This window comes from Salvelinus alpinus, chromosome 24 (genome assembly GCF_045679555.1).
Source record: "Salvelinus alpinus chromosome 24, SLU_Salpinus.1, whole genome shotgun sequence".
NCBI lineage: Eukaryota > Metazoa > Chordata > Actinopteri > Salmoniformes > Salmonidae > Salvelinus > Salvelinus alpinus.
The window spans coordinates 38,358,183-38,385,990 of record NC_092109.1 but is presented as its reverse complement, the minus strand read 5'-3'; the positions used below and the strand labels follow the sequence as shown (position 1 = coordinate 38,385,990).

General features: G+C 42.8%; 1 protein-coding gene across 1 annotated transcript in view; it reads left to right on the top strand.

The window, feature by feature from the left end:
• Positions 1-14,756, top strand: part of LOC139551896 (sister chromatid cohesion protein PDS5 homolog B-like) — a 152,565-nt gene extending 137,809 nt beyond the window's left edge. The window contains exons 3-4 of the mRNA XM_071363234.1: positions 14,271-14,429; positions 14,613-14,756. Coding sequence (XP_071219335.1) covers positions 14,271-14,429; positions 14,613-14,756 — 303 coding nt within the window. The remainder of the gene's footprint in view (positions 1-14,270; positions 14,430-14,612) is intronic.
• Positions 14,757-27,808: the final 13,052 nt, after the last annotated feature.

Below are 27,808 nucleotides of genomic sequence, written 5' to 3'. Positions count from 1 at the left end.
TGGTAGGAGAAAATCCAAAGAAAAAACAACCAGAATTATTTTTGAGAGAGAGAGACCATCCTCTTAGAAATGCAAGAGAAAGCTCATATTGTAAAATAGTGTAAAATATGTTCAAAGTTTCAGGCTTGTAACTTCAAAAATGAATAAGACAAAAGAGTTTTTGTATGAAGACACAGTCTTGAAAATCTGTGTCATTGCGCGTAATGATGAAGTTGCTCACCTGCTAAAACCGGTTTCCTATTGAACTCAATTCTTTCAGAAAGATATATTATAGTTTGATTACATTTTAGGGTGTCTGGGACCCTTTGGAGTTTACATACACTTTAGCCAAATACATTTAAACTACGTTTTTCACAATTCCTGACATTTAATCCTAGCAAAAATTCCCTGCCTTAGAATAGTGAGGATCACCACTTTATTTTAAGAATGTGAAATGTCAGAATAATAGTAGAGAGAATGATTTATTTCAGCTTTTATTTCTTTCATCACATTCCCAGTGGGTCAGAATTTACATACACTCAATTAATATTTGGTAGCATTGCCTTGAAATTGTTAAACTTGGGTCCAACATTTTGGGTAGCCTTCCACAAGCATCCCACAATAAGTTGGGTGAATTTTGTCCCATTCCTCCTGACAGAGCTGGTGTAACTGGGTCAGGTTTGTAGGCCTCCTTGCTCGCACACGCTTTTTCAGTTCTGCCCACAAATGTTCTATAGGATTGAGGTCAGGGCTTTGTGATGGCTACTCCAATACCTTGACTTTGTTGTCCTTAAGCCATTTTGACACAACTTTGGAAGTATGCTTGGGGTCATTGTCCATTTGGGAGAACCATTTGCGACCAAACTTTAACTTCCTGACTGATGTCTTGAGATGTTGCTTCAATTTAGCCACAAAATTTTCCTACCTCATGATTCAATCTATTTAGTGAAGTGCACCAGTCCCTCCTGCAGCAAAGCACCCCCAAAACATGATGCTGCCACACCTGTGCTTAATGGTTGGGATCATGTTATTTGGCTTGCAAGCATCCCCCTTTTTCCTCCAAACATAACAATGGTCATTATGGCCAAACAGTTGTATTTTTGTTTCATCAGACCAGAGGACATTTCTCCAAAAAGTATGATCTTTGTCCCCATGTGCAGTTGCAAACCGTAGTCTGGCTTTTTTATGGCGGTTTTGGTGCAGATTATGTCAGGTTATGTCGATTTAGGACTCGTTTTACTCTGGATAGAGATACTTTTGTACCCGTTTCCTCCAGCATCTTCACAAGGTCCTTTGCTGTTGTTCTGGGATTGATTTGCACATTTCGCACCAAAGTACATTCATCTCCAGGAGACAGAACACGTCTCCTTCCTGAGCTGTATGACGTCTGCGTGGTCCAATGGTGTTTATACTTGCGTTCTATTGTTTGTACAGATGAATGTGGTACTTTCAAGCTTTTGGAAATTGCTCCCAAGGATGAACCAGACTTGTGGAGGTCTACCATTTTTTTCTGAGGTCTTGGCTGATTTCTTTTGCTTTTCCCATGATGTCAAGCTTTAGAGGCACTGAGTTTGAAGGTAGGCCTTGAAATACATCCACAGGTACACCTCCAATTGACTCAAATTATGTCTATTAGCAAATCAGAAAAGCCATGACATAATTTTCTGGAATTTTCAGAGCTGTTTAAATTAATTTTTTAGGGATAGGGGGCAGCATTTTCACTTTGGATGAATCGCCTGCCCATAGTGAACTGCCTCCTACTCTGTCCCAGATGCTAATATATGCATATTATTATTACTATTGGATAGAAAACACTCTGAAGTTTCTAAAACTGTTTGAATTATGTCTGTGAGTATAACAGAACTCATATGGCAGGCAAACTTCCAAACAGGAAGTGGAAATTCTGGGGCTGGTTGATGTTAAACTCATCGTCTATTCACATCCCAGTAAGATATGGATCTGTTCGCACTTCCTACGCCTTCCACTAGATGTCAACAGTCAGTAGAACGTGGAATGAAGCCTCTAGTGTGATGTGGGGCCGGATGGCAGCTATTTGAGTCAGTGGTCTGGCAGAATGCTAGTTCCTAGTCATGCGCACTAGTCATGATATGGCCATGCGTTCTCTGTAGACAAAAACGAATGCTCCGGTTGGAATGTTATTGTATATATATGATAACAACATCCTGAAGATTGATTCTCTACTTAATTTGACCAGTTTATTCGACTTGGAATATAACTTTTTGAAGTTTTCGCCCGAGTTCGCCTGGACCGGCGCCAGCGTTTGGACATGTGAACTAAACGTGCAAGCAAAAGTAGCTAATTGGACACTAGTAATGGACATTTACATTTGACATTTTAGTCATTTAGCAGACGCTCTTATCCAGAGCGACTTACAGTAGAGTGCATACATTTTTATTACATTTTTACATACTGAGACAAGGATATCCCTACCGGCCAAGAGCAGACGCTCTTATCCAGAGCGACTTACAGTAGAGTGCATACATTTTATGACATATTTTTATATTTTTTTATTTTTTACATACTGAGACAAGGATATCCCTACCGGCCAAACCCTCCCTACCGGCCAAACCCTCCCTAACCCGGACGACGCTATGCCAATTGTGCGTCGGCCCACGGACATTATCGAACAAAACAACGATTTATTGTGGAACTAGGATTCCTGGCACTGCATTCTGATAAAAGATCATCAAAGGTAAGGGAATGTTTATGATGTAATTTCGTATTTCTGTTGACTCCAACATGGCAGAGAAATGTTGTGTATTTCTGAGCGCCGTCTCAGATTATTGCATGGTATGCTTTTTCCGTAAAGTTTTTTAAAAATCTGACACAGCGGTTGCATTAAGAACAAGTGTATCTTTAATTATATGTAAAACATGTATTTTTCATCAAAGTTTATGATGAGTATTTCTGTTATTTGACGTGGCTCTCTGTAATTACTCCGGATATTTTGGAGGCATTTCTGAACATGGCGCCAATGTAAACCGAGATTTGTGGATATAAATATGCACATTGTCGAACAAAACGTAAATGTATTGTGTAACATGATGTCCTATGAGTGTCATCTGATGAAGATTATCAAAGGTTAGTGATTAATTTTATCTCTATTTCTGCTTTTGTGACTATCTTTGGCTGGGAAAAATGGCTGTGTGTTTTTTGGATTTGGTGGTGATCTAACAAATATATGTTGTGTTTTCGCTGTAAAACAATCGGACACGATGGGTAGATTAACAAGATGTTTATCTTTTATTTGCTGTATTGGACTTGTTAATGTGTGAAAGTTACATATTTCAAAAAAATATTTTTGAATTTCGCACGCTGCCTTTTCAGCGGAATGTTGTGGGTCTTCCTCTAGCGGGCTAGAAAGGTTAAAGGCACAGTCAACTTAGTGTCTGTAAACTTCTGACACACTGGAATTGTGATACAGTGAATTATAGGTGAAATAATCTGTCTGTAAACAATTGTTGGAAAAATTATTTGTGTCACGCACAAAGTAGATGTCCTAACCGTCTTGCCAAAACTATAGTTTGTTAACAAGAAATTTGTGGAGTGGTTGAAAAAAAAGTTTGAATGACTCCAACCTAAGTGTATGTAAACTTCCGACTTCAAATGTATATATATATATATATATATATATATATATACAGTGGGGAGAACAAGTATTTGATACACTGCCGATTTTGCAGGTTTTCCTACTTACAAAGCATGTAGAGGTCTGTAATTTTTATCATAGGTACACTTCAACTGTGAGAGACGGAATCTAAAACAAAAATCCAGAAAATTACATTGTATGATTTTTAAATAATTAATTTGCATTTTATTGCATGACATAAGTATTTGATCACCTACCAACCAGTAAGAATTCCGGCTCTCACAGACCTGTTAGTTTTTCTTTAAGAAGCCCTCCTGTTCTCCACTCATTACCTGTATTAACTGCACCTGTTTGAACTCGTTACCTGTATAAAAGACACCTGTCCACACACTCAATCAAACAGATTCCAACCTCTCCACAATGGCCAAGACCAGAGAGCTGTGTAAGGACATCAGGGTTAAATTGTAGACCTGCACAAGGCTGGGATGGGCTACAGGACAAGAGGCAAGCAGCTTGGTGAGAAGGAAACAACTGTTGGCACAATTATTAGAAAATGGAAGAAGTTCAAGATGACGGTCAATCACCCTCGGTCTGGGGCTCCATGCAAGATTTCACCTCGTGGGGCATCAATGATCATGAGGAAGGTGAGGGATCAGCCCAGAACTACACGGCAGGACCTGGTCAATGACCTGAAGAGAGCTGGGACCACAGTCTCAAAGAAAACCATTAGTAACACACTACGCCGTCATGGATTAAAATCCTGCAGCGCACGCAAGGTCCCCCTGCTTAAGCCAGTGCATGTCCAGGCCTGTCTGAAGTTTGCCAATGACCATCTGGATGATCCAGAGGAGGAATGGGAGAAGGTCATGTGGTCTGATGAGACAAAAATAGAGCTTTTTGGTCTAACTCCACTCGCCGTGTTTGGATGAAGAAGAAGTATGAGTACAACCCCAAGAACACCATCCCAACCGTGAAGCATGGAGGTGGAAACATCATTCTTTGGGGATGCTTTTCTGCAAAGGGGACAGGACGACTGCACCGTATTGAGGGGAGGATGGATGGGGCCATGTATCGCGAGATCTTGGCCAACAACCTCCTTCCCTCAGTAAGAGCATTGAAGATGGGTCGTGGCTGGGTCTTCCAGCATGACAACGACACAAAGCACACAGCCATGGCAACTAAGGAGTGGCTCCGTAAGAAGCATCTCAAGGTCCTGGAGTGGCCTAGCCAGTCTCCAGACCTGAACCCAATAGAACATCTTTGGAGGGAGCTGAAACTCCGTATTGCCCAGCGACAGCCCCGAAACCTGAAGGATCTGGAGAAGATCTGTAGGGAGGAGTGGGCCAAAATCCCTGCTGCAGTGTGTGCAAACCTAGTCAAGAACTACAGGAAACGTATGATCTCTGTAATTGCAAACAAAGGTTTCTGTACCAAATATTAAGTTCTGCTTTTCTGATGTATCAAATACTTATGTCATGCAATAAAATGCAAATTAATTACTTAAAAATCATACAATGTGATTTTCTGGATAAAAATTACAGACCTCTACATGCTTTGTAAGTAGGAAAACCTGCAAAATCGGAAGTGTATCAAATACTTGTTCTCCCCACTGTATTTGCAAAAATGTATAAAAAACTGTTTTCGCTTTATGGGGTATTGTGTGTAGATTGCTGAGGATTTGTATTTATTTAATACATTTTAGAATAAGGCTGTAACATTACGAAATGTGGAAAATGTCAAGGGGTCTGAATACTTTCCGAAGGCACTGCTACAAAATATCACTTTGTGGATTTTCCAAAAGTTTTGTAGCACTTTCACTCTAAACAAAATGCTGGGTTAAAAACGACCCAGTGCTGGGTAAATAGTGGACAGAACAGACTTTGGATTATTTTGACCCAGTTGGATCACTTAGTTGGTTTGTTTCCGTTTGACTACTGGAGGCATGGCTTTCAGATAGTTATTTTTGAGTCAATGTTATTCTGGTTAATCTGTTATGTTGTATTGTCATCACATGTTAAGGTATGAGTTCCTCAACTAACTGCCTTGAATATCTTGTTTAACCTTTATTTATGCTGGGAGTCACCATTGAGACCAGGGTCTATTTCATTTCAATTTCATAAGACAATACAATGTAAAACAAGTTAAATACAGCACAACACAAATATTCAAGAAAAACTGTTACATTCCTCAATAAGAAGTTCCCCAATCAATATTTGTAAATCCCTGAGCAGCATCAGAACATCCAATTGTAATGTATTTTGTAGTTGGTTCCAACAATGAGGTGCTTTAAAACTAAAAGTGCATTTACCTTGTTCGGTGGAGACCTGAGAAACCTCAAGAGTTAACAAATCTTGTGAACGGGTTTGGTTTCTCATGTTTTTATATTTTAACCTTGACAATGAAGTTAGGTCAGTTGGAAGCTTGTGTAGTAGAGCTTTGTAGACAATAATGGAATAGTGAAGAGATGTTAGAAACGTAAATGTTTTTCCATTGAAAGCATGAAGGAAACTCTACATGGCTTGTGTACACTGCCTTCAGAAAATATGCACACCCCTAGGCACAACACTGAATAATGTCAAAGTGAAATTATGTTTTTCAACATTTTTACAAAGTAATACAAAATGGAAAGCTGAAATGTCTTGAGTCAATAAGTATTCAACCCCTTTGTTATGGCAAGCCTCAATAAATTCATGAGTACAAATGTGCTTAACAAGTCACATAATAAGTTGCATGGACTTTGTGTTTAACATTATTTTTGAATGACCCTCATCTCAATACCTACCCCACACATACAATTATCTGTCAAATAAAGTGTCACACCCTGACCATAGAGAGCCTTTTATTCTCTATTTTGGTTAGGTCGGGGTGTGACTAGGGTGGGTAATCTAGGTTGTGTATTTATTTGTTGGCCTGGTATGGTTCCCAATCAGAGGCAGCTGTTTATCGTTGTCTCTGATTAGGGATCATATTTCGGCAGCCTTTTCCACCATTAGTTTGTGGGATCCTGTTTTTGTGTAGCTGCCTGTGAGCAGCCCAGAGCTTCACGTTTCATTTTCTTCTGTTTGTATTTGGTGAGTTTCATATTTATTAAACATGTGGAACTCTACGCACGCTGCGCCTTGGTCCAATCTTTCTAACGAGCGTGACAGAAGATCCCACCTCAACTGGACCAAGCAGCGTGCCCGGGAGGAGATGGCATCCTGGTCTTTGGAGGAGGTTGAGGAGAGAATATCCTAGACTTGGGAGGAAGTCCTGGAAAGATGTGGAAGTGGTGTTGGAGGGCCAGTAGGAGGCACTCTTTCCTCTGGTCTAAACAAAGATCCCAATGCCCCAGGGCAGTGATTGGGGACACTGCTCTGTGTAGTATGCCGTCTTTCGGATGGGACGTTAAACGGGTGTCCTGACTCTCTGAGGTCATTAAAGATCCCATGGCACTTATCGTAAGAGTAGGGGTGTTAACCCCGGTGTCCTGGCTAAATTCCCAATCTGGCCCTCAACCATCACGGTCACCTAATAATCCCCAGTTTACAATTGGCTCATTCATCCCCCTCCTCTCCCCTGTAACTATTTCCCAGGTCGTTGCTGCAAATGAGAACGTGTTCTCAGTCAACTTACCTGGTAAAATAACGGATAAATAAAATAATAAAAAAATAAAAAAAAGATACGAAGGCCTGAGTGGGCATCTGTCCAGGACGGGTGGTGCTGGCTCAGCGTGCCTGGTCTCCAGTGCGCCTCCTCAGTCCAGGATATCCTGCGCCGGCTCTACGCAATGTATCTCCGGTGCGCCTTCACAGCCCAGTGCTTCCTGTGCCAGCTCCCCTGCACTTGCCGTGCGAAGGTGGTACTTTGTCCAGGACGCGTTGTGCCAGCTCTACACTCCAGACCTCCAGTGTGCCTCCACGGTCCAGTATATCCTGCGTGTCTCCCCAGCCCGGTACGTCCTGTGCCAGCTCCACGCTCCAGGCCTCCTCTGTGTCTCCCCAGCCCGGTACGTCCTGTGTCGGCTCCACGCACACGGCCTCCAGGGCGTCTCCCCAGCCCGGCACGTCCTGTGCCAGCTCCACGCACCAAGCCTCTAGTGATGATCCATGGCACGAAGCCTCCAGTGATGATCCATGGCCCGAAGCCTCCAGTGATGATCCATGGTCCGGTTCCTCAGGCGACGATCTTCGGTCCGGAGGCCCCGGCGACAATCTAAGGTCCGGTTCCTCCGGTGACGATCTACGGTATGGTTCCTCCGGCGACGATCCACGCTCCGGAGCCTCCGGCGACGATCCATGGTCCGGTTCCACAGAAGCGGAGGGATCAACGAGCGGAGCGGGGTCTACGTCCCGAACCAGAGCCGCCACCGAGGCTAGATGCCCACCCGGACCCTCCCCCATAGAGTCAGGTTTTGCGTACGGAGTCCTGCATAGCTTCACGTTCGTTTTTGTTCTGTATTGTTATTGTATTGTTCTGGTGAGTTTCAATAATTAAACATGTGGAACTCTACGCACGCTGCGCCTTGGTCCATTAATTCTACAAACGATCGTGACATAAACTTTAATGGCTGTAATAGAAGAAAACTGATGAAAGGATGGATCAACAACATGGTAGTTACTCCACAATACTAACCTAATTGACAGAGTGAAAAGAAGGAAGCTTGTACAGAATAAAAAATATTCCAAAACAAGCATCCTGTTGTCGTGACTTTACTTTCATTAACTTCTCTAGGGTATATGGGACGGTAGCGTCCCACCTCGTCAACAGCCAGTGAAACTGCAGGGCGCCAAATTCAAATCAACAAAAATCCCATAATTTAAATTCCCCAAACATACAAGTATTTTACAACATTTTAAAGCTACACTTGTTGTAAATCCAGCCAAAGTCTCCGATTTCAAAAAGGTTTTACGACGAAAGCACTCCAAACGATTATGTTAGGTATGAGCCAAGTCACAGAAAAAGACAGCAATTTTTCCAGCTAAAGAGAGCAGTAACAAAAAGCAGAAATAGAGATAAAATGAATCACTAACCTTTGATGATCTTCATCAGATGACACTCATAGGACTTCATGTTACACAATACATGTATTTTTTGTTCAGTAAAGTTCATACATATCCAAAAATCTGAGTTTAGGCAAAACGCTACTGTCTCACTGGGCAAAAAGCCTGAGAAATTGCAGAGCGCCATATTCAAATTAATTACTATGAAAATTACTATAAAATCTAACTTTCATTAAATCACACATGAAAGATACCAAATTAAAGCTACACTGGTTGTGAATCCAGCCAACATGTCAGAATTGAAATAGGCCTTTCGGCGAAAGCATACGATGCTATTATATGAGTATAGCAACATTGTAAACAAAGAGAGATAAGCATATTTCAAACCTGCAGGCGCGACACAAAACGCAGAAATAAAAATATAATTCATGCCTTACCTTTGACGAGCTTCTGTTGTTGGCACTCCAATATGTCCCATGAACATCACAAATGGTCCTTTTATTTGATTAATTCCGTCAATATATATCCAAAATGTCCATTTATTTGGGGCGTTTGATCCAGACAAACACAGGTTCCAACTTGCTCAAACGTGACGACAAAATATCTCAAAGGTTACCTGTAAACTTTGCCAAAAAATGTCAAACTCCTTTTGTAATACAACTTTAGGTATTTTTCAACGTTAATAATCGATAAAATTGAAGACGGGATGATCTGTGTTCAATACAGGATTAAAACGAAATGTAGCATGCCTTCTGTTTGATTGAAGCGCATGTCCAGGACACCTGGAGTGACTCGACTTCAAGATGGCCGTATTTCTTCATTAGACAAAGAAATAACCTCAACCTATTTCTCAGGACTGTTGACATCCAGTGGAAGCCGTAGGAACTGCAAACAATTCGCTTAGAAATCTGGTTTCCCAATGAAAACGTATTGAAAAGACAGTGATCTCAAAAAAAAAAATTCGGAATGGTTTGTCCTCGGGGTTTCGCCTGCTAAATAAGTTAAACTTGAAATTTAAATATGTTAAACTCACAGACATCATACAAACAGTTTTAGAAACTTCAGAGTGTTTTCCATCCAAATCTACTAATAATATGCATATCTTATCTCCTGGGGATGAGTAGCTGGCAGTAGAATTTGGGTATGCTTTTCATCCAAACGTGAAACTGCTGCCCCCTACCCTAGAGAAGTTAATCTGATGATTGTTATTCTTCGAATCAACTAACTATGTTTAATTGTTACCCGATTAAATTAATCATCTAACAATGAACTCATTAGGAATTTGGGGCACCACAATAGCGGTTGTTTAAAGAGTTACCATCTCCTGAATTAAACACTAAAGATATCACATCCATAAACAGTCAGCTTATTAAATCATAACCTCTTAGCATATCATCATTCTGAACAGTCGTAACCTCATGCATCTGCAAAAACCCCAGCCTTACAAATGATTCAGTACTACACAAATTGGTTCAATTATTTATTTACTAGCTAACTAAATGAGAAAACAGGATAACATACACACTTAATACATGAGAAGAAGGCCCCTAGCGGACTGACAACATATGGTGGCTTGTTACACAGAAAATGAAAAGGGGTAGGGGGGAGAGAGAAAAAAAGGGACACTTATCGTTGATACATTTTAGAACCTCCTCAAGAAAGCAGCCGGCCCTTACCTTGCTTTCCTGGCCTGTCAGTCAACTCAACTCCAGACTGGCTTTAACCCGGCTCAACCGATGATAGGACGACAGCTTCATACGGAAGTGGATGGTTGAAAACGTTCTACTATTAAACTCGGACAAATCAGAGATGCTTGTTCTAGGTCCCAAGAAACAAAGAGATCTTCTGTTGAATCTGACAATTAATCTTGATGGTTTGTAAAGTCGTCTCGAATAAAACTGTGAAGGACCTCGGCGTTACTCTTGTCGTGTCTTTGCTATCGTTAAATTGAAGACTTATAGTTTTTATCATAGATTCCTGTAATTAGGGATTACGCGATCACTTGAGTAATAACGTAATTAATTAACTATGAATTCGAGGGCACCAGGGAAAGTTATTAGATTACAAAGTTATAATTTCCCAATATAACCTTTCAAATATTTTCATATCTGATCAATAGTCTTCTAATTAATGATTTATTTACTCTACCTCACGTCAGTCTCATTCCAAACGTCGTAATTCGTTGATTATCTGCACGAACCCAGTCTTCACTATGAGTCATCCATACATCAATTGTCTTAAATCATTTATTTATTACTAACTAATTAATTCACAGAAATGCATAAACAAACAAACAAACTTAAAATAGTTACATGAAATGATGGGAGCAAAATGCCCTAGTGGGCTGAACCGGCATGGCGGCTGTTAGTCAAAGGGAAAGTTGCGTTCGACTAAGAATTCACTACAGAGTCCATAATTATAACAATTGACATGCTAATCCTTACACATGAACGCTCACTCATTCGGGAACAATTGCAATCAATATATATATAGTTACGTTCAGTGTGTGTGTCGTCTTGGCCGTTGGAGAGAAGTTCGTTTTGGTTGGAATGAAGTTCTGTCTCGGTTGTGGATTGTTCAGTGTCATTCGTTATAGAATGGATGTTTCGGCGGTTGTCTTTCTTCGCGTTCAATGATACCGAATTCCTAGCTGCAGACTAGTAGTCAATATCAAAACTTGTTATTATTGGTATAAGAGTTTTAACCACGTGGTATGGTTAAAGATTCAGCAATGGTAACCTTCGTTTTCCCCATGGAGGATAAACATGGTCAGCAACCTTTGTCCTCTCGTGATTGAGAGAAACATGGTCTAAATGGTAATTTCTTAAAGTTGGCTTTTATTCAGATAGCAGAGAGGGGTGGTCCCATGGTCTCTGACCCAACTGGCTCAGGGGCGGTCCTTGGATTTAGTTCAAATACAACAGGGAGTTGTATTTTCCTTCATTAAACAGTTCAAAATCATATTACACAATTATACAAACAGTATCATACTCACTCATTCATTTTATACAACACACAGATGTAAACCTCATATCTGAGGTTATTATATAAACAGCGGTATGGTAATGTGGTCCCACAGTCTCTCCTGAGTTTCCCACGTGGTGACAGATGGACCGGTTCATAGCTGGACTGTCCACCGATCTTTCATACTTTTGCAGGAATATGAAATATGTTCGTACCCCAAGTTCTGTGAGGTGGAAGAGAATTCCTTTGTCCTGAAAGTTTACCCTCTCTCTTAATACTGTTTGTGGTGGGGAGATTATCAGGAATTTACGACATATCTCTGTGTTCACCGCATGGGTTGTGGTGGAAAGGGAGAGGCAGGGAGAGGTGGATGGGGTTTGCAGTACCCAAGCAGGCAACATCATGACACTCTGGACCCTGATCTCTCTTTTGACAAACATATCAAGACTGTTTCAAGGACAGCCTTTTTCCATCTACGTAACATTGCAAAAATCAGACATTTTCTGTCCAAAATTGATGCAGAAAAATGTATCCATGCTTTTGTTACTTCTAGGTTAGACTACTGCAATGCTCTACTTTCCGGCTACCCGGATAAAGCACTAAATAAACTTCAGTTAGTGCTAAATACGCCTGCTAGAATCCTGACTAGAACCAATTTTTTAAATCATATTACTCCAGTGCTAGCTTCCCTACACTTGCTTCCTGTTAAGGCAAGGGCTGATTTCAAGGTTTTACTGTTAACCTACAAAGCGTTACATGGGCTTGCTCCTACCTATCTTTCCGAGTTGGTCCTGCCGTACATACCTACACGTACGCTACGGTCACAAGACGCAGGCCTCCTAATTGTCCCTAGAATTTCTAAGCAAACAGCTGGAGGCAGGGCTTTCTCCTATAGATCTCCATTTTTATGGAATGGTCTGCCTACCCATGTGAGAGACGCAGACTCGGTCTCAACCTTTAAGTCTTTACTGAAGACTTATCTCTTCAGTAGGTCATATGATTGAGTGTAGTCTGTTCCAGGAGTGTGAAGGTGAACGGAAAGGCTCTGGAGCAACGAACCGCCCTTGCTGTCTCTGCCTGGCCGGTTCCCCTCTCTCCACTGGGATTCTCTGCCTCTAACCCTATTACAGGGGCTGAGTCACTGGCTTACTGGTGCTCTTTCATGCCGTCCCTAGGAGGGGTGTGTCACTTGAGTGGGTTGAGTCACTGACGTGATCTTCCTGTCTGGGTTGGCGCCCCCCCTTGGTTTGTGTCGTGGCGGAGATCTTTGTGGGCTATACTCGGCCTTGTCTCAGGACGGTAAGTTGGTGGTTGAAGATATCCCTCTAGTGGTGTGGGGGCTGTGCTTTGGCAAAGTGGGTGGGGTTATATCCTTCCTGTTTGGCCCTGTCCGGGGGTATCATCGGATGGGGCCACAGTGTCTCCTGACCCCTCCTGTCTCAGCCTCCAGTATTTATGCTGCAGTAGTTTATGTGTTGGGGGGCTAGGGTCAGTTTGTTATATCTGGAGTACTTCTTCTGTCTTATCCGGTGTCCTGTGTGAATTTAAGTATGCTCTGTCTAATTCTCTCCTTCTCTTCTTTCTTTCTCTCTCTCGGAGGACCTGAGCCCTAGGACCATGCGTCAGGACTACCTGGCATGATGACTCCTTGCTGTCCCCAGTCCACCTGGCCTTGATGCTGTTCCAGTTTCAACTGTTCTGCCTGCGGCTATGGAACCCTGACCTTTCCACCGGACGTTCTACCTGTCCCAGACCTGCTGTTTTCAACTCTCTAGAGACCGCAGGAGCGGCTGAGATTCTCTTAATGATCGGCTATGAAAAGCCAACTGACATTTACTCCTGAGGTGCTGACTTGCTACACCCTCAACAACTACTGTGATTATTATTATTTGACCATGCTGGTCATTTATGAACATTTTGAACATCTTGGCCATGTTCTGTTATAATCTCCACCCGGCACAGCCAGAAGAGGACTGGCCACCCCTCATAGCCTGGTTCCTCTCTAGGTTTCTTCCTAGGTTTTGGCCTTTCTAGGGAGTTTTTCCTAGCCACCGTGCTTCTACACCTGCATTGCTTGCTGTTTGGGGTTTTAGGCTGGGTTTCTGTACAGCACGTTGAGATATCAGCTGATGTACGAAGGGCTATAATAAATACATTTGATTTGATTCATACCACAGTGCCAACACTCCCATCACTGCTAGACCCATCACTCCCGAACACAGCTGCAGTCAGCTCAATGAAAAGGAGAGAAGGAGTGCGGATCAGCAACACTTCAACAAGCGTCACAGAGTCAGCGACCTCAGCAGACTCCCACCTGGAAAACAGGTGTGGGTGACTGACTCAAAAGTCACAGGAACATGCAGCACCACGATCCTACATGGTGGAAGTTCCCCACGGGTCTGTCCACAGGAACAGACATCACCTCATCCCTATGGATGGACCTAAAAGCAACAATGCTATAAGTCAGGGCAACAAGAACAAAGACTGAGCTACTTTTATCCCATATAAAAAACACAATTTCAAATTTTGCTACTTAATGAAATATTATACAAATGTCATAATATGAAATATTACATTCTAACCGGAAGAGCCGAGTCCACGCCTAAAAAGCTTTCTGAATAGTGATTCTCCATTGAACGTGCTTTATAGTCAAGGGCTTAATCTGTGTATGAAGTTCTACACATCTAAACAGATGATAAAGTAAATAGTTAAATATCTTGTCTGTCTCTTCCCAGCCGCTGCATAAAGGCCTGGACCTTGAGGACCTGGATCAGCTGATAACTCCTCTCACCACTCTGGGTCACCTGGCTCTGCTGGCCCCAGAACAGTTTGCCGCTCCACTCAAATCACTGGTGGCCAACTTCATAGTTAAGGACTTGCTCATGAGCGACAGGGTGGGTACACACACAAACACATTCAAACACAGACTCACTCTCAAACACGCACACACACACATATGCATGCACACACACAGGCCGGCAAGCACACTTGGCTTCTCCTCTCAAATCAAAAGACGGGTCACAGTGTTCCTGGTTTTAACATTCTCTGTTTATTGTGGATGTGTGGTTGTTGTGTAGATCCCAGGTAAGAAGACCACCAAGCTGTGGGTTCCTGATGATGAGGTGTCTTCTGAAACTCTGGCCAAGGTTGGTTTCCCTTCTTCCTCCACCTCCTTCCCCAACCTCCCCCCTCTCCTCTACCTCCTCCACCTCCTTTCATAACCTCCCCTCCCCTCTCCTCTTCTTCTACCTCCTTTCCCAACACCCCCCTCTCCTCTACCACCTTACCCAACCTCCCCTCTCCTCTACCTCCTTCCCAACCTCCCCCTCTCCTCTACCTCCTTCCCAACCTCCCCCTCTCCTCTACCTCCTTCCCCAACCTCCCCCTCTCCTCCACCTCCTTCCCCAACCTCCCCCTCTCCTCTACCGCCCCACCCAACCTCCCCTCTCTTCTACCTCCTTCCCCAACCTCCCCCTCTCCTCTACCACCCCAACCAAACTCCCCTCTCTTCTACCTCCTTCCCCAACCTCCCCCTCTTTTCTACCTCCTTCCCAACTTCCCCCCTCCTCTACCTCCTTCTCCAACCTCCCCCTCTCTTCTACCTCCTTCCCAACCTCCCCCCTCCTCTAGATTATTTGTTGTTGGCGTCAAAAGATGTAGAAACTCATTTGCGAGACCTCTAAACATTAGTAAACTATTTGGCAGAACAGGGTCACAAAGCATCATATGAGAAAGCACAACTAGCGAAACAAGAGGTAACATATCTGGGGGTTTCAATTTCAAAAGGCACAAAACACATTACATGTGATCGAGTAGAAACAATGCGTTCTTTGGCATGACCAAACACTCCTTGCATACTCAGGAAAACCCTAGGTGTTTTCAATTTTGAGAGACATTTTATTCTGTCATTTTCTGAAATTGCTGAGCTACTTACAGAATTGACAAAAGGAGGGAAGGGTCCCCAAGAAAGAATCGAATGGAGTCAAGAGTGTGAGGAAGCGTTTGTTGAGCTAAAGAAGAAATTGTGTCAAGTGCCAGCATTTGGGTTGCCAATGGAGGACATTGTAGCATGGTGGTTACACAAAATAATGCGGGAAAAGAGAAACCAGTAATGTACTGTAGTAAATCATTAGACTCAATGGTGAGAGGAATGCCACCTTGCCTGAGGGCGGTACAAGCGACAGAAATGGTGTTGCATAACACAGCTGTGATTACAATGGGTCAAAATGTGGATCTGTATGTTCCACATGCAGTAGCAACCATAGTTAACAGCACAAAAGCACAACATGTTACTAATGGACAAAATGGGAGTTAACATTAAATGGTGAAAATCTACAATTCCATAAGATTGGTGCTTGAATCCTGCTTCGTTAATGCCGTTGCCCGGGAAGGGTGAGTCGCATATATCAATCACATCAATCAATCAAATGTATTTATAAAGCCCTTTTTACATCAGCCAATTTTTACAAAAGCCCTTTTTACAAAAGCCCTTTTTAAATCAGCCAATGTCACAATGTCTGCTGTACAGATACCAAGCCTAAAACCCTAAACAGCAAGCGATGCAGGTGTAGAAGCACGGTGGCTAGGAAAAACTCCCTAGAAAGGCCGGAACCTAGGAAGAAACCTAGAGAGGAACCAGGCTCTGGCCAGTCCTCTTCTGGCTGTGCCGGGTGGAGATTATAACAGTACATGGCCAAGATGTTGAAACGTTCATAGATGACCAGCATGGTCAAATAATAATAATCACAGTAGTTGTCGAGGGTGCAGCACCTCAGGAGTAAATGTCAGTTGGCTTTTCATAGCCGATTTAAGAGTATCACTACCGCTCCTGCTGTCTCTAGAGAGTTGAAAACAGCAGGTCCGGGACAGGTAGCACGTCCGTTGAACAGCTCAGGGTTCCATAGCCGCAGGCAGAGCAGTTGAAACTGGAGCATTAGCACGACCAGGTGGACTGAGGACAGCAAGGAGTCATCAGGCCGGGTAGTCCTGAGGCATGGTCCTAGGGCACAGGTCCTCTGAGAGAGAGAGAGAGAGAGAGAGAGAGAGAGAGAGAGAGAGAGAGAGAGAGAGAGAGAGAGAGAGAGAGAGAGAGAGAGAGAGAGAGAGAGAGAGAGAGAGAGAGAGAGAGAGAGAGAGAGAGAGAGAGAGAGAGAGAGAGAGAGAGAGAGAGAGAGAGAGAGAGAGAGAGAGAGAGAGAGAGAGAGAGAGAGAGAGAGAGAGAGAGAGAGAGAGAGAGAGAGAGAGAGAGAGAGAGAGAGAGAGAGAGAGAGAGAGAGAGAGAGAGAGAGAGAGAGAGAGAGAGAGAGAGAGAGAGAGAGAGAGTTGGAGGGAGAAAGAGTTGGAGGGAGAATAATTAAATTCACACAGGACGCCGGATAAGACAGGAGAAATACTGCAGCAAAAAATACTGGAGGCTGAGACAGGAGGGGTTGGGAGACACTGTGGTCCCGTCCGATGGTACAGGGCCAAACATATAACCCCACCCACTTTGCCAAAGCAAAGCCCCCACACCACTAGAGGGATATCTTCAACCACCAACTTACTAGCCCACGAAGATCTCGATCCACGACACGAACCCAGAAGGGACGCCAACCTAGACAGGAAGATCACGTCAGTGACTCAACCCACTCAAGTGACGCACCCCTCCTAGGGACTGCATGGAAGAGCACCAGTAAGCCAGTGACTCAGCCCCCATAATAGGGTTAGAGGCAGAGAATCCCAGTGGAGAGAGGGGAACCGGCCAAGTGATATACAGTGGGGAGAACAAGTACATGCTTTGTAAGTAGGAAAACCTGCAAAATCGGCAGTGTATCAAATACTTGTTCTCCCCACTGTATATATGTGTGACCCAGATCAAATTACTTCAAAGCCTCAGTCCGATTTGCAAGAGACAGCATTGGAATCGGGACAAGTATTGTATACAGAGGGCTACAGCTACATGACCATAAAACAGAAGAGAGTAACGGGGTACACTGTGTGTGATGACAGGGGTGTAGTAAAGGCTGGCCCACTACCAGCCTCTGTGTCAGCCCAGGATGTGGAGTTATATGCATTAGCCCAGGCCGGTAAGTTGTTGGAAGGGGAGAATGTAACAATAGACACTGATTCTCGATATGTGTTTGATGTAGTTCATGATTTCGGTACATTGTTGTCACAATGGGGCATGTTAACAGCGACAGGAACACCAATAAAAAAAATGGCCACTCCCTCGAAGCAGGGGAAAGACTCATGCATTGGTAGTGGTGGGCAGATTCTCCAGATGGACAGAAGTATTTGCAACTTCCTGTAACGGCAAACTTCGTGTAGCAGGGATTGGACCAAGACACAGCGTGGTTAGTGTTCATCATGGTTTAATAACGACAATAAACGTGAACACTACAAAATACAAAACAATAAATGTGAAAAAACCGAAACAGTCCTATCTGGTGCAAAGACACAAAGACAGAAGACAACCACCCACAAAACCCAACACAAAACAGGCTACCTAAATATGGTTCCCAATCAGAGACAATGACTAACACCTGCCTCTGATTGAGAACCATATCAGGCCAAACATAGAAACGGGAAACCTAGACAAACAACATAGAATGCCCACTCAGCTCACGTCCTGACCAACACTAAAACAAGGAAAACACAAAAGAACTATGGTCAGAACGTGACACTTCCTCAGCTTCAGCAAACTTCATAGGACAAACTTTGATAAGGGAAGTGATACCGAGATGGGGCTTATTTCAGACACATTTCACCTCCAAAGTGCTACAGGCGGTTTGTAAGGCTTTGGGAATCGCACATGCCTTTCATTGTCCATAGAGGGTGCACGTGGCGGGGTTTACGGAGCGTCAGAATCATTTGATTCAGGACAAATTGACTAAAACGTTGAGCACCGAAGGGAAAGACTGGGTTATGAATTTACCCATGGTACTGATGTCAATGAGGGCGTCAAGTAACGCCGCCACAGGACTCACATGAAGTGGTAACTGGGAGACCGATGAGAGTACTGGGAGTTGTTATTCACATGTCACAAATTAGATATCTGGCAATAATGGGAGATTCTATGTTGTCCTATTGTCAGAAAATGAACCATGCGTTGAATTTTGTATACTCCCAGGTGAAAGCAGCACATGAGGAGCAGGCGCCAGGAGATAACCGAGAGCACGGGCTGAATCCTGGAGACCGAGTTGTACATCACCATCCACCAGGTGGGGGTGTTGGGACGGCGTTGGTCTGGACCACACACAGTACTCCTTACAGCACCTGCAGCGGTAAAGACCACAGCCTCTCCTCAGTGGGTTCACACTTCTCACGTGAAATGAGATCCAGCTGCATAATGGGTGAGCTGGAAGCCACCATGATAGAGGAAGCAGAGATAAAGAGAGAGAGGAAGAGTAGATTCCACTGTAAACAAGCAGTTGGGTGGGGTCTGGGAGTAACTAAGGATCGGAGCCTTTTCTTCAATTTTCGCCTAAAATGTCATACCAAAATGACTGTAGCTCAGGACATGAATCAAGGATATCCATATTCTTGATACCATTTGAAAGGAACCACTTTGAAGTTTGTGGAAATGTGAAATTAATGTAGGATCTGGTTAATTAATTAGATCTGGTAAAAGATAATATAAAGAAAAAAATGTGTTTTTTTGTTCCATCATCTTTGAAATGCAAGAGAAAGGCCACAATGTATTATCCCAGGTTGCCAATATCAGATATGTCTATGTCCTGGGAAATTGTCATGTTACTTACAACCTTATGCTAATCATATTCGCCTACGTTAGCTCAACCGTCCCGCGGGGGGACACTGATCCTGTGTAAGTTAACTGCCATAGTCTTTGTGTCATTTGCATTAATGGTTACTGAAGCCTTGTAGTGGTTTCAGGGGTTGTGTGGTGGATGGACGGTATGTGCCTGCGAGGTTTCTTTGTTTTCTGACTGCCAGGACCATGCAATGAGAAGTATTCCCCAGAGGCAGGACCATGGACAGCTCAGGGGAACCCAATCAGGGCCTCTACTTAAACGCACCCTGGGTTTCTTTCTTGGTCTTTTCTTTGACCCCGGCAGGTCTAGGAGTAGGAGGTTATTGGGGAGACAGATTTTTGGTGGAGAAGAAGGTTTACCGGAAGAAAGGAACTGATGATTTCAACAAGGATTGAATGGTCGTCATGTGCCAGGGTTCTAAATCAGCTGAAGCTCAGTCGATAACTTTCAGACCAATGCTAACAGAACTCAAACCATTTCAGGAAGTTGGTAGCGTTGACACAACCATTGCTGACGATAGAGCAGCAAAGGATAGTGTGGGGAACGTGCTATCTCGTAAAGGAGGTTTTATTTACTAGTGATGCCCTTTAGTACAGCAACTAAGGGAGTGAAGGGGTCAGGGAAGGTTTTAGAAACCAGTAGACCACGAACCTGGGTCAAGATAGCTTGTTGGGTAATTATACTCTGGACAACATCCTAAGGGGGGAATATGGGAACAAAACTAGTCTTACTGTCAAGCTTCAGGGGAAAGAAGATGCATATGAGCAAAATAAGGCATACTTAGACTAATTTAGGGGCTGAACTAGTGACTGATTAAATGTTATTGGTCACACACAACGTGTTTTGCAGATGTTATTGTGGGTGTAGCGAAATGCTTGTAGATAGAAATCCATCACTGTAAATGGTATGATTAGGGGGTCAAGGGTCATTCCCACGGGGTGTTAGTTACAGGTGGACTAAGATGGCGACGAAGAACATGGCTGATGTTTTACGTTCTCCCAACCAATTGTGCAATTTTATTTAATTTTTTTCATTTTGTGTAACTTATTTTTTTAACTTATTGTGTACATAATGTTGCTGCTACAGTCTCTTATGACCGAAAATAAATTGTGGACATCAGAAAAGTGATAACTCACCGCGGACTAGAAGAAACGTTTTCCTTTAACGAGTCCGACGAGAAGGATATCCTGCTTTCACTGGAACAGGCCCAGATCCATGCCTTTTGCGTGAAGAAAAGACGCCGGAGAAGGGGACGCAGATCAGGGATCCTTCTGAGCGAGTAAACTCCCAATGCCTTCCAGACTCCTTGCTAACGTGCAATCATTAGAGAATAAAGAATACCTACTGTTAAGATTATCCTACCAACGGGACATTAAGAACTGCAACATCTTATGTTTCACAGAGACTTGGCTGAACGAAGAAACGGACAATATAGAGCTGGCGGGACTTTCCATGCACCGGCAGAACAGAGACGCTACCTCTGGTAAGACGAGGGGTGGGGGTGTGTGTCTTTTTGTCAATAACAGCTGGTGCGCGATGTCTAATATTGAAGAAGTTTTGAGGTATTGCTCGCCTGAGGTAGAGTACCTTTATGATAAGTTGTCGTCCACACTATCTACCAAGAGAGTTCTCATCTGTATTATTCGTAGCCATCTATTTACCACTACAAAGCGAAGCCGGCACTAAGACCTCTCTCACCAACTCTATGAGGCCATAAGCAAAGAAGAAAATGCTCACCCAGAAGCAGCGCTCCTAGTGGCCGGGGACTTTAATGCAGGCAAACTTAAATCAGTTTTACAAAATTTTGACCAGCATGTCACATGTGCAACCAGGGAAAAAAAACTTAGACCACCTTTACTCCACACACAGAGATGCATAGAAGCTCTCCCCTGCCCTCCATTTTGCAAATCTGACCACATTTTTATCCTCCTGAGTCTTGATTACAAGCAAAAACTAAAGCACGAAGTACCAGTGACTCGCTCAATACGGAAGTGGTCAGATGATGCAGATGCTACACTACAGGACTGTTTTGCTAGCACAGACTTGAATATGTTCCGGGATTCATACACCACCTCAGTCATCGGCTTCATCAATAAGGGCATTGATGACGTTGTCCCCAAGGTGACTGTACGTACATATCCCAACCAGAAGCCATGGATTACAGGCAACATCCGTATTGAGCTAAAGGCTAGAGCTGCCGCTTTCAAGGAGCGGGAGACTAATCCGGACGCTTATAAGAAATCCTGCTATGCCCTCAGATGAACCATCAAACAAGCAAAGCGACAATACAAGATTAAGATTGAATCCTACTACACAGGCTCTGACGCTCGTCGGATGTGGCAGGTCTTGAAAACTATTACGGACTACAAAGGGAAACCCAGATGCGAGCTGCCCAGTGACGCGATCCTACCAGACGAGCTAAATGCCTTTTATGCTCGCTTTGAGGCAAGCAACACTGAAGCATGCACGAGAGCACCAGCTGTTCTGGATGACTATGTGATAACGCTCTCGGTAGCCGATGTGAACAAAACCTTTAAACAGGTCAACATTCACAAAGCCGCAGGGCCAGACAGATTACCAGGATGTGTACTCAAAGCATGCACGGACCAACTGTCAAGTGTCTTCATTGTCAACCTCTCCCTGACCGAGTCTGTAATACCTACATGTTTCAAGCAGACCACCATAGTCTCTGTGCCCAAGGAAGCGAAGGTAACCTGCCTAAATGATTACCGCCCGTGGCACTCACGTCGGTAGCCATGAAATGCTTTGAAAGGATGGTCATGGCTCACATCAACAGCATCCTCCCGGACACCCTAGACCCACTCCAATTAACATACCGCCCCAACAGATCCACAGATGACGCAATCTCAATCGCACTCCACACCGCCCTTTCTCACCTGGACAAAAGGAACACCTAGCTCACCACTAAGCTAAGGACTCTGGGACTAAACACCTCCCTCTGCAACTGGATCCAGGACTTCCTGACGGGCCGCCCCCAGGTGGTAAGGGTAGGCAACAACACGTCTGCCACGCTGATCCTTAACACTTGGGCCCCTCATTGATGTGTACTTAGTCCCCTCCTGTATTCCCTGTTCACCCACGACTGCGTGGCCAAACACGACTCCAACACCATCATTAAGTTTGCTGATGACACAACGGTGGTAGGCCTGATCACCGACAACGATGGGACAGCCTATAGGGAGGTGGTCAGAGAACTGGCAGTGTGGTGCCAGGACAAAAACAACAACCTCTCCCTCAATGTGAGCAAGACAAAGGAGCTGATCGTGGACTACAGGAAAAGGCAGTCCAAACAGGCCACCATTAACATCGACAGCATTCAAGTTCCTTGGTGTCCACATCACCAACAAACGATCATGGACCAAACATACCAAGACAGTCGTGAAGGGGGCACGACAAAACCTTTTCCCCCTCACGAGATTGAAAAGATTTGGCATGGGTCCCCAGAACCTCAAAGGTTTCTACAGCTGCACCACCGAGAGCACCCTGACCAGTTGCATCACCGGCTGGTATGGCAACTGCTCGGCATCTGACCGTAACGTGCTACAGAGGGTAATGGGAAACGGCCCAGTACATCACTGGGGCCGGGGCCAAGCTTCCTGCCATCTAGGCGGTGTCAGAGGAAAGACCATAAAATTGTCCGAGACTCCAGTCACCCAAGTTATAGACTGTTTTCTCTGACTATTTACATTGACCCCCCCCCCTTTGTTTTTACACTGCTGCCTCTCGCTGTTTAATATCTATGCATAGTCACTTTACATATGACCTCGACTAACCTGTACCCCCGCACATTGACTCGGTACCGGTATACAGCCTCGTTTTTGTTATGTAAATGTATTGTTACTTTTTGACTTAATTCGATTTTTTTCGTTTAGTTTATTTAGTACATTTTTATTAACTCTATTTCTTCAACTGCATTGTTGGTTAAGGGCTTGTAAGTTAGCATTTCAATGTAAGTTCTACACCTGTTGTATTCAGCACATGTGAAAAATACAATTTGATTTGATTAAGAAGGGATGTATATTATTTTTGCGAAATTGAAAGTCTATTAATTGTGGTCCCTAAAACGCAAACCATGATATTGAAGTGCCCCAAGTCAATATGCATTGTTTATTGGTTGTGTGGTGCATTGGCACAGAAATCTTTTCGTGGAAAATTTGTTGCATATACTTTATATAATTAAGAAATAAGGCCAAAAGGGATGTGATATATGGCCAATATACCACGGCTAAGGGCTGTGGCCTGGATACAGCCCGTAGCCGTGGTATATTGGCCATATACCACAAACACCCAAGGTGCCTTATTGCTATTAGAAACTGATTACCAACATAATTAGAGCAGTACAAATAAATGCTTTGTGTAGTGGAGCTGCATAAGTGTTGCTCTCCACTTTCTGGTGGATCGAGTTTTGAAATCATAATAACTAAAGAGATGGAGAAAACATCTGTCTCCGGATTACATCTTCAAACTAAGGGCAACCGTGGCATGGCATCCGTGACATAGTCTAGCTAGTTACATTTTCAGATATTACACGTTTCTAATTTTGTTTTAATTTCAAGCTAAAGTGTACTGTTAGCTAGCTAACGTTAGCTGGTTGGCTCCCTAGCTAACGTTACGTGTATGACGTTATTATTTGTATCCCAGAACTTTTTGCTTAGCTAGTTAGAGCCCAATGTTAGCTAGCTACAATTGAACCTGGTTGGTTAGCTCCAAGCAGATTCATGCAGGGTAGTAACGACATAATTTGGCATTAGGTTCATTGTTGTTTAACTAGCTAACATTAGCTGGCTGGCTCGTTAGCTAACGTTACATGACGTGTGTGATCTTACACGTTGTTTACCTAGCTAGGTTCATTGTTTACCTAGCTAGCTAGCTACATGTCTTAAGCTAAAGTGTACAACACCCGTTGAATATGGCCGGTGTCAGTAAATTTCGGCAAAAAAGTGTAATAAATGTGTTGCCAGGAGAGCTGGTTAGGCTGTTTTCATGTTATCCAGAGGTAAATAAATCATCGGCCAGAGCATCAAGTGTGCGCTCAGAATGCTCTGAGAGCGAAACGAGATGGGTGGGGCTAAAGCTTAAGAGGGTGTGACTGATGCTGAATGGGTGTAGACAAAGAAGAACTCTTCACTAGATACCAAAACATTCAAAGGACATTTTCTCAAACGTGAGTTTACAGGTTTATCAACTTTCAAAGCAGAATTACTTTCCATTGTTCTTCAAAAATGCAGTGTATGATGTACCAAATGTTGCTAAATAAGACAAAATCCAAGTGGTGAGTCACAAATAGTTGTAGTAAACACTATGGTTGTGTTAACACAAAATGGTAAAACAGGAAGTCAAATTAAGAATGAATATGCTATAACAGTTATGTTAATAAAGACAAACATTAGGTCCCGTTACACTATAATGAATATCACGTTTTAACTTGTTACCATGAAATGTCAAGAGAGAACTGTTTTCATTGGACAGAACAGAGTCAGTGTGGTTGACACTCCAGACTTCTTCTATGCAACACAGACAGGAGGGTTTGAGTTCAGAGATGTTTTGTACTTTAATTAACCATTTGTACATCGTTACAACACTGTATATATACATAATATGACATTTGAAATGTCTTTATTCTTTTGGAACTTCTGTGAGTGTAATGTTTACAGTTAATTTTTATTGTTTATTCCTTTGGCAATGTTAACATATGTTTTTCCCGTGCCAACAAAGCACCTTGAATTGAATTGTATCCATCTGTCTAACCCTGAACCCCATTCATTTATCTTTGTTCTAACTCTTGATACTTTCCCTGAGCAGGAGACAAATCAAATCAAACGTTATTTGTCACATGCGCCGAATACAACAAGTGTAGATCTTACTGTGAAATGCTTACTTACAAGCCCTTAACCAACAGTGCAGTTCAAGAAGAGTTAAGAAAATATTTACCAAATAAACTAAAGTAAAAAATATTATAAAAAGTAACACAATAAAAAAACAATAACGAGGCTATATACAGGTGGTACCGGTACCGAGTCAGTGTGCAGGGTACAGGTAATTTGTACATGTAGGTAGGGGAGAATTGACTATGCATAGATAATAAACAGCGAGTAGCAGCAGTGTACAAAACAAATGGAGGGGGGTGTCAATGGCCATTTGATTAATTGTTCAGCAGGGGGTTAACAACATTAACTAATAATTTATACAGACGTTTTAGTGTCAACAACTGCTAAATGGCTACTGTTGTATAATGTGGTCCACATGGGTCTACATGGGGGAGAGGGAGAGAGGAAGAGGAGAGGTGGAGGGAGACAGAGGGAGGAAACGTTTTGTACAACGATTACGGTCTGAATTTCCATTTCCATGTTTCACTGACAGAACAAATGTTATGAAGATCTCTACTGACATCTACTGGTTGAGAAGCAGAAGGAGGGAAGACTGCATATAATGTTTATTATTGTTTTAAAGTGTGTGGTTAGGTGTGTATCTGTCAGCTGGTCAGCATCTCTAGGGTCAGTTAGCTGTATGTAGTTTATGCAATAAGAAGATTTCTCAGAAACAACTTACATCTTTTGGAGGAATATTTATTAAGACTAGGTTGTAATTTGGTTCACAACCAGAAAACAATGTTCAAACTGCTATTCAAGAAGGAAGGGATTAAATAAAGGTAAAAATACCAAGTCACATCACAGCTGTATGAGATGACATGTTAGTTTCCATACCTCTACATGTACTGCTGGTATGTTTAAGACATATCACTGACACAAATCACCTTACATCCCAATTGGTGATTCTGCACCTGGCCTTGATTTGCAGAAGGTTGTTGGTTTGAATCCCAGTGCTGATGGGGAAATCCAAAAGTGAGCCGGCAACTTGAGGGTTGCTGGTGTCAGAATATATCAAGTGCTGCCTACTGCTGTTGTGCCCTTGAGCAAGGCACATACTGTAACTGCTTCAGGGGTGCGACATTGTACTGCTACCAGCCTCTTGTGTGTGTCATATGAGGAGGGTTAGGAATTGAAAAATACACATTACCATTTTTAATGATAGATGGTCAATAAAAATCCACATCTATTCTATGTTTGTGAAGGTAGAGGAGACACCTGGGTACATTCACCTTGAATACCAAAATCTGATCTGGTGTTCCTGATTGACCCAATTCTAACTCTGTGTTCTATTATTTACACAAGATGGCAGCTCTGATGTGTTTTACTGCATTGTCTGAGGCATGAATATTAATGTGTCAGTGTGAAAACGAAGAAGCTGTTATTCTAATGTCTCAAACAGTATCATTATTAGTCCCACACATATTTTACTACATTTTATCTCCAGATCAGAACTCTTCCATTAACATCAGTATCACATCAGATGTGATGGTAAATGGTGTCTCTCAGCAGTGGAGATAAATGATACATACCTTGCATTCAACATCATTGGTTATCAGCCTGTTAGTCCTCTGTGGGCCATAAATATATAAAATCATATAAACCCTTTGATAGACAGTACATAATAAACCACAAACACATCAGGTGAGGACAAGGTTTCATTTATATCTGATGTCTACATCTTTCTGTACAAGTGAACAAAGCACAGTGAAACTTACATTTCCATGTATCTCACTGTTGACGTTCAACAAACTGGAGGAGTGAGGCATATGAAGTAGACAAACTGGTTTCCTTGACAACTTTGATATATAATACATGCCTCCCCAAATTACACACTTGTGTTTTTTACAGAGTAATGAACCTGGATAGATATGATTCTTGGCATTGTTACGAACAGAAAAAAACTGCAGTTTAGTTGAGTATATTTCAAGATTGTAAAATGCAGTTTGAAATACTGTCCATTACCAGCTATGCAACATGACTGCAGTATTCAACACCCCTCTCACATGCAGAACAAATCATTACATTTAGTAATAGTGGACCGGACCCAACAGTTCTTGGTCTATAAACAGATTGTGTGGAAGGAGTGTTTTGATGTTATAGAGAGATTAAGAATAAGATGGTAGACTGTAGAAGAGTGAACACCAAAGATAGGGTGGCAGGTAGCCTAGTGGTTAGAGTGTTGGGCCAGCAACCTGAGCTGTCAAGGTGGAAAATGTGTCCTTGAGCAAGGCACTAAACCCTAATTTGCTCCAGGAGGGTGACCCTGTGACACAACGCATTTCACTGCACCTATCCGGTGTGTGACAATAAAACATATTTATTTGTTGGTAACACTTCCTATGAATACCCTTTTCATAATGCATTATAAGCTCATGTATTAACGCCTCATGAGCTATGCATAATACATTGTAATGCCGTTTATGCACTAATACCTGCTCACAAACATTTAGCAGTTCATAGAGTATTCTAACCAAGACTGTAAAATGTCATATGAAGCTAGATGTTATACTGGTCTATATGAAATAGAGAATGATATGTACTCATCAAGGGCTCATCTCTATGTACTCTCCTCTCACATGAATCTCTGTGTTGAACACCTACTTGACACCATTTTCCAAAAGGGTATTTTAA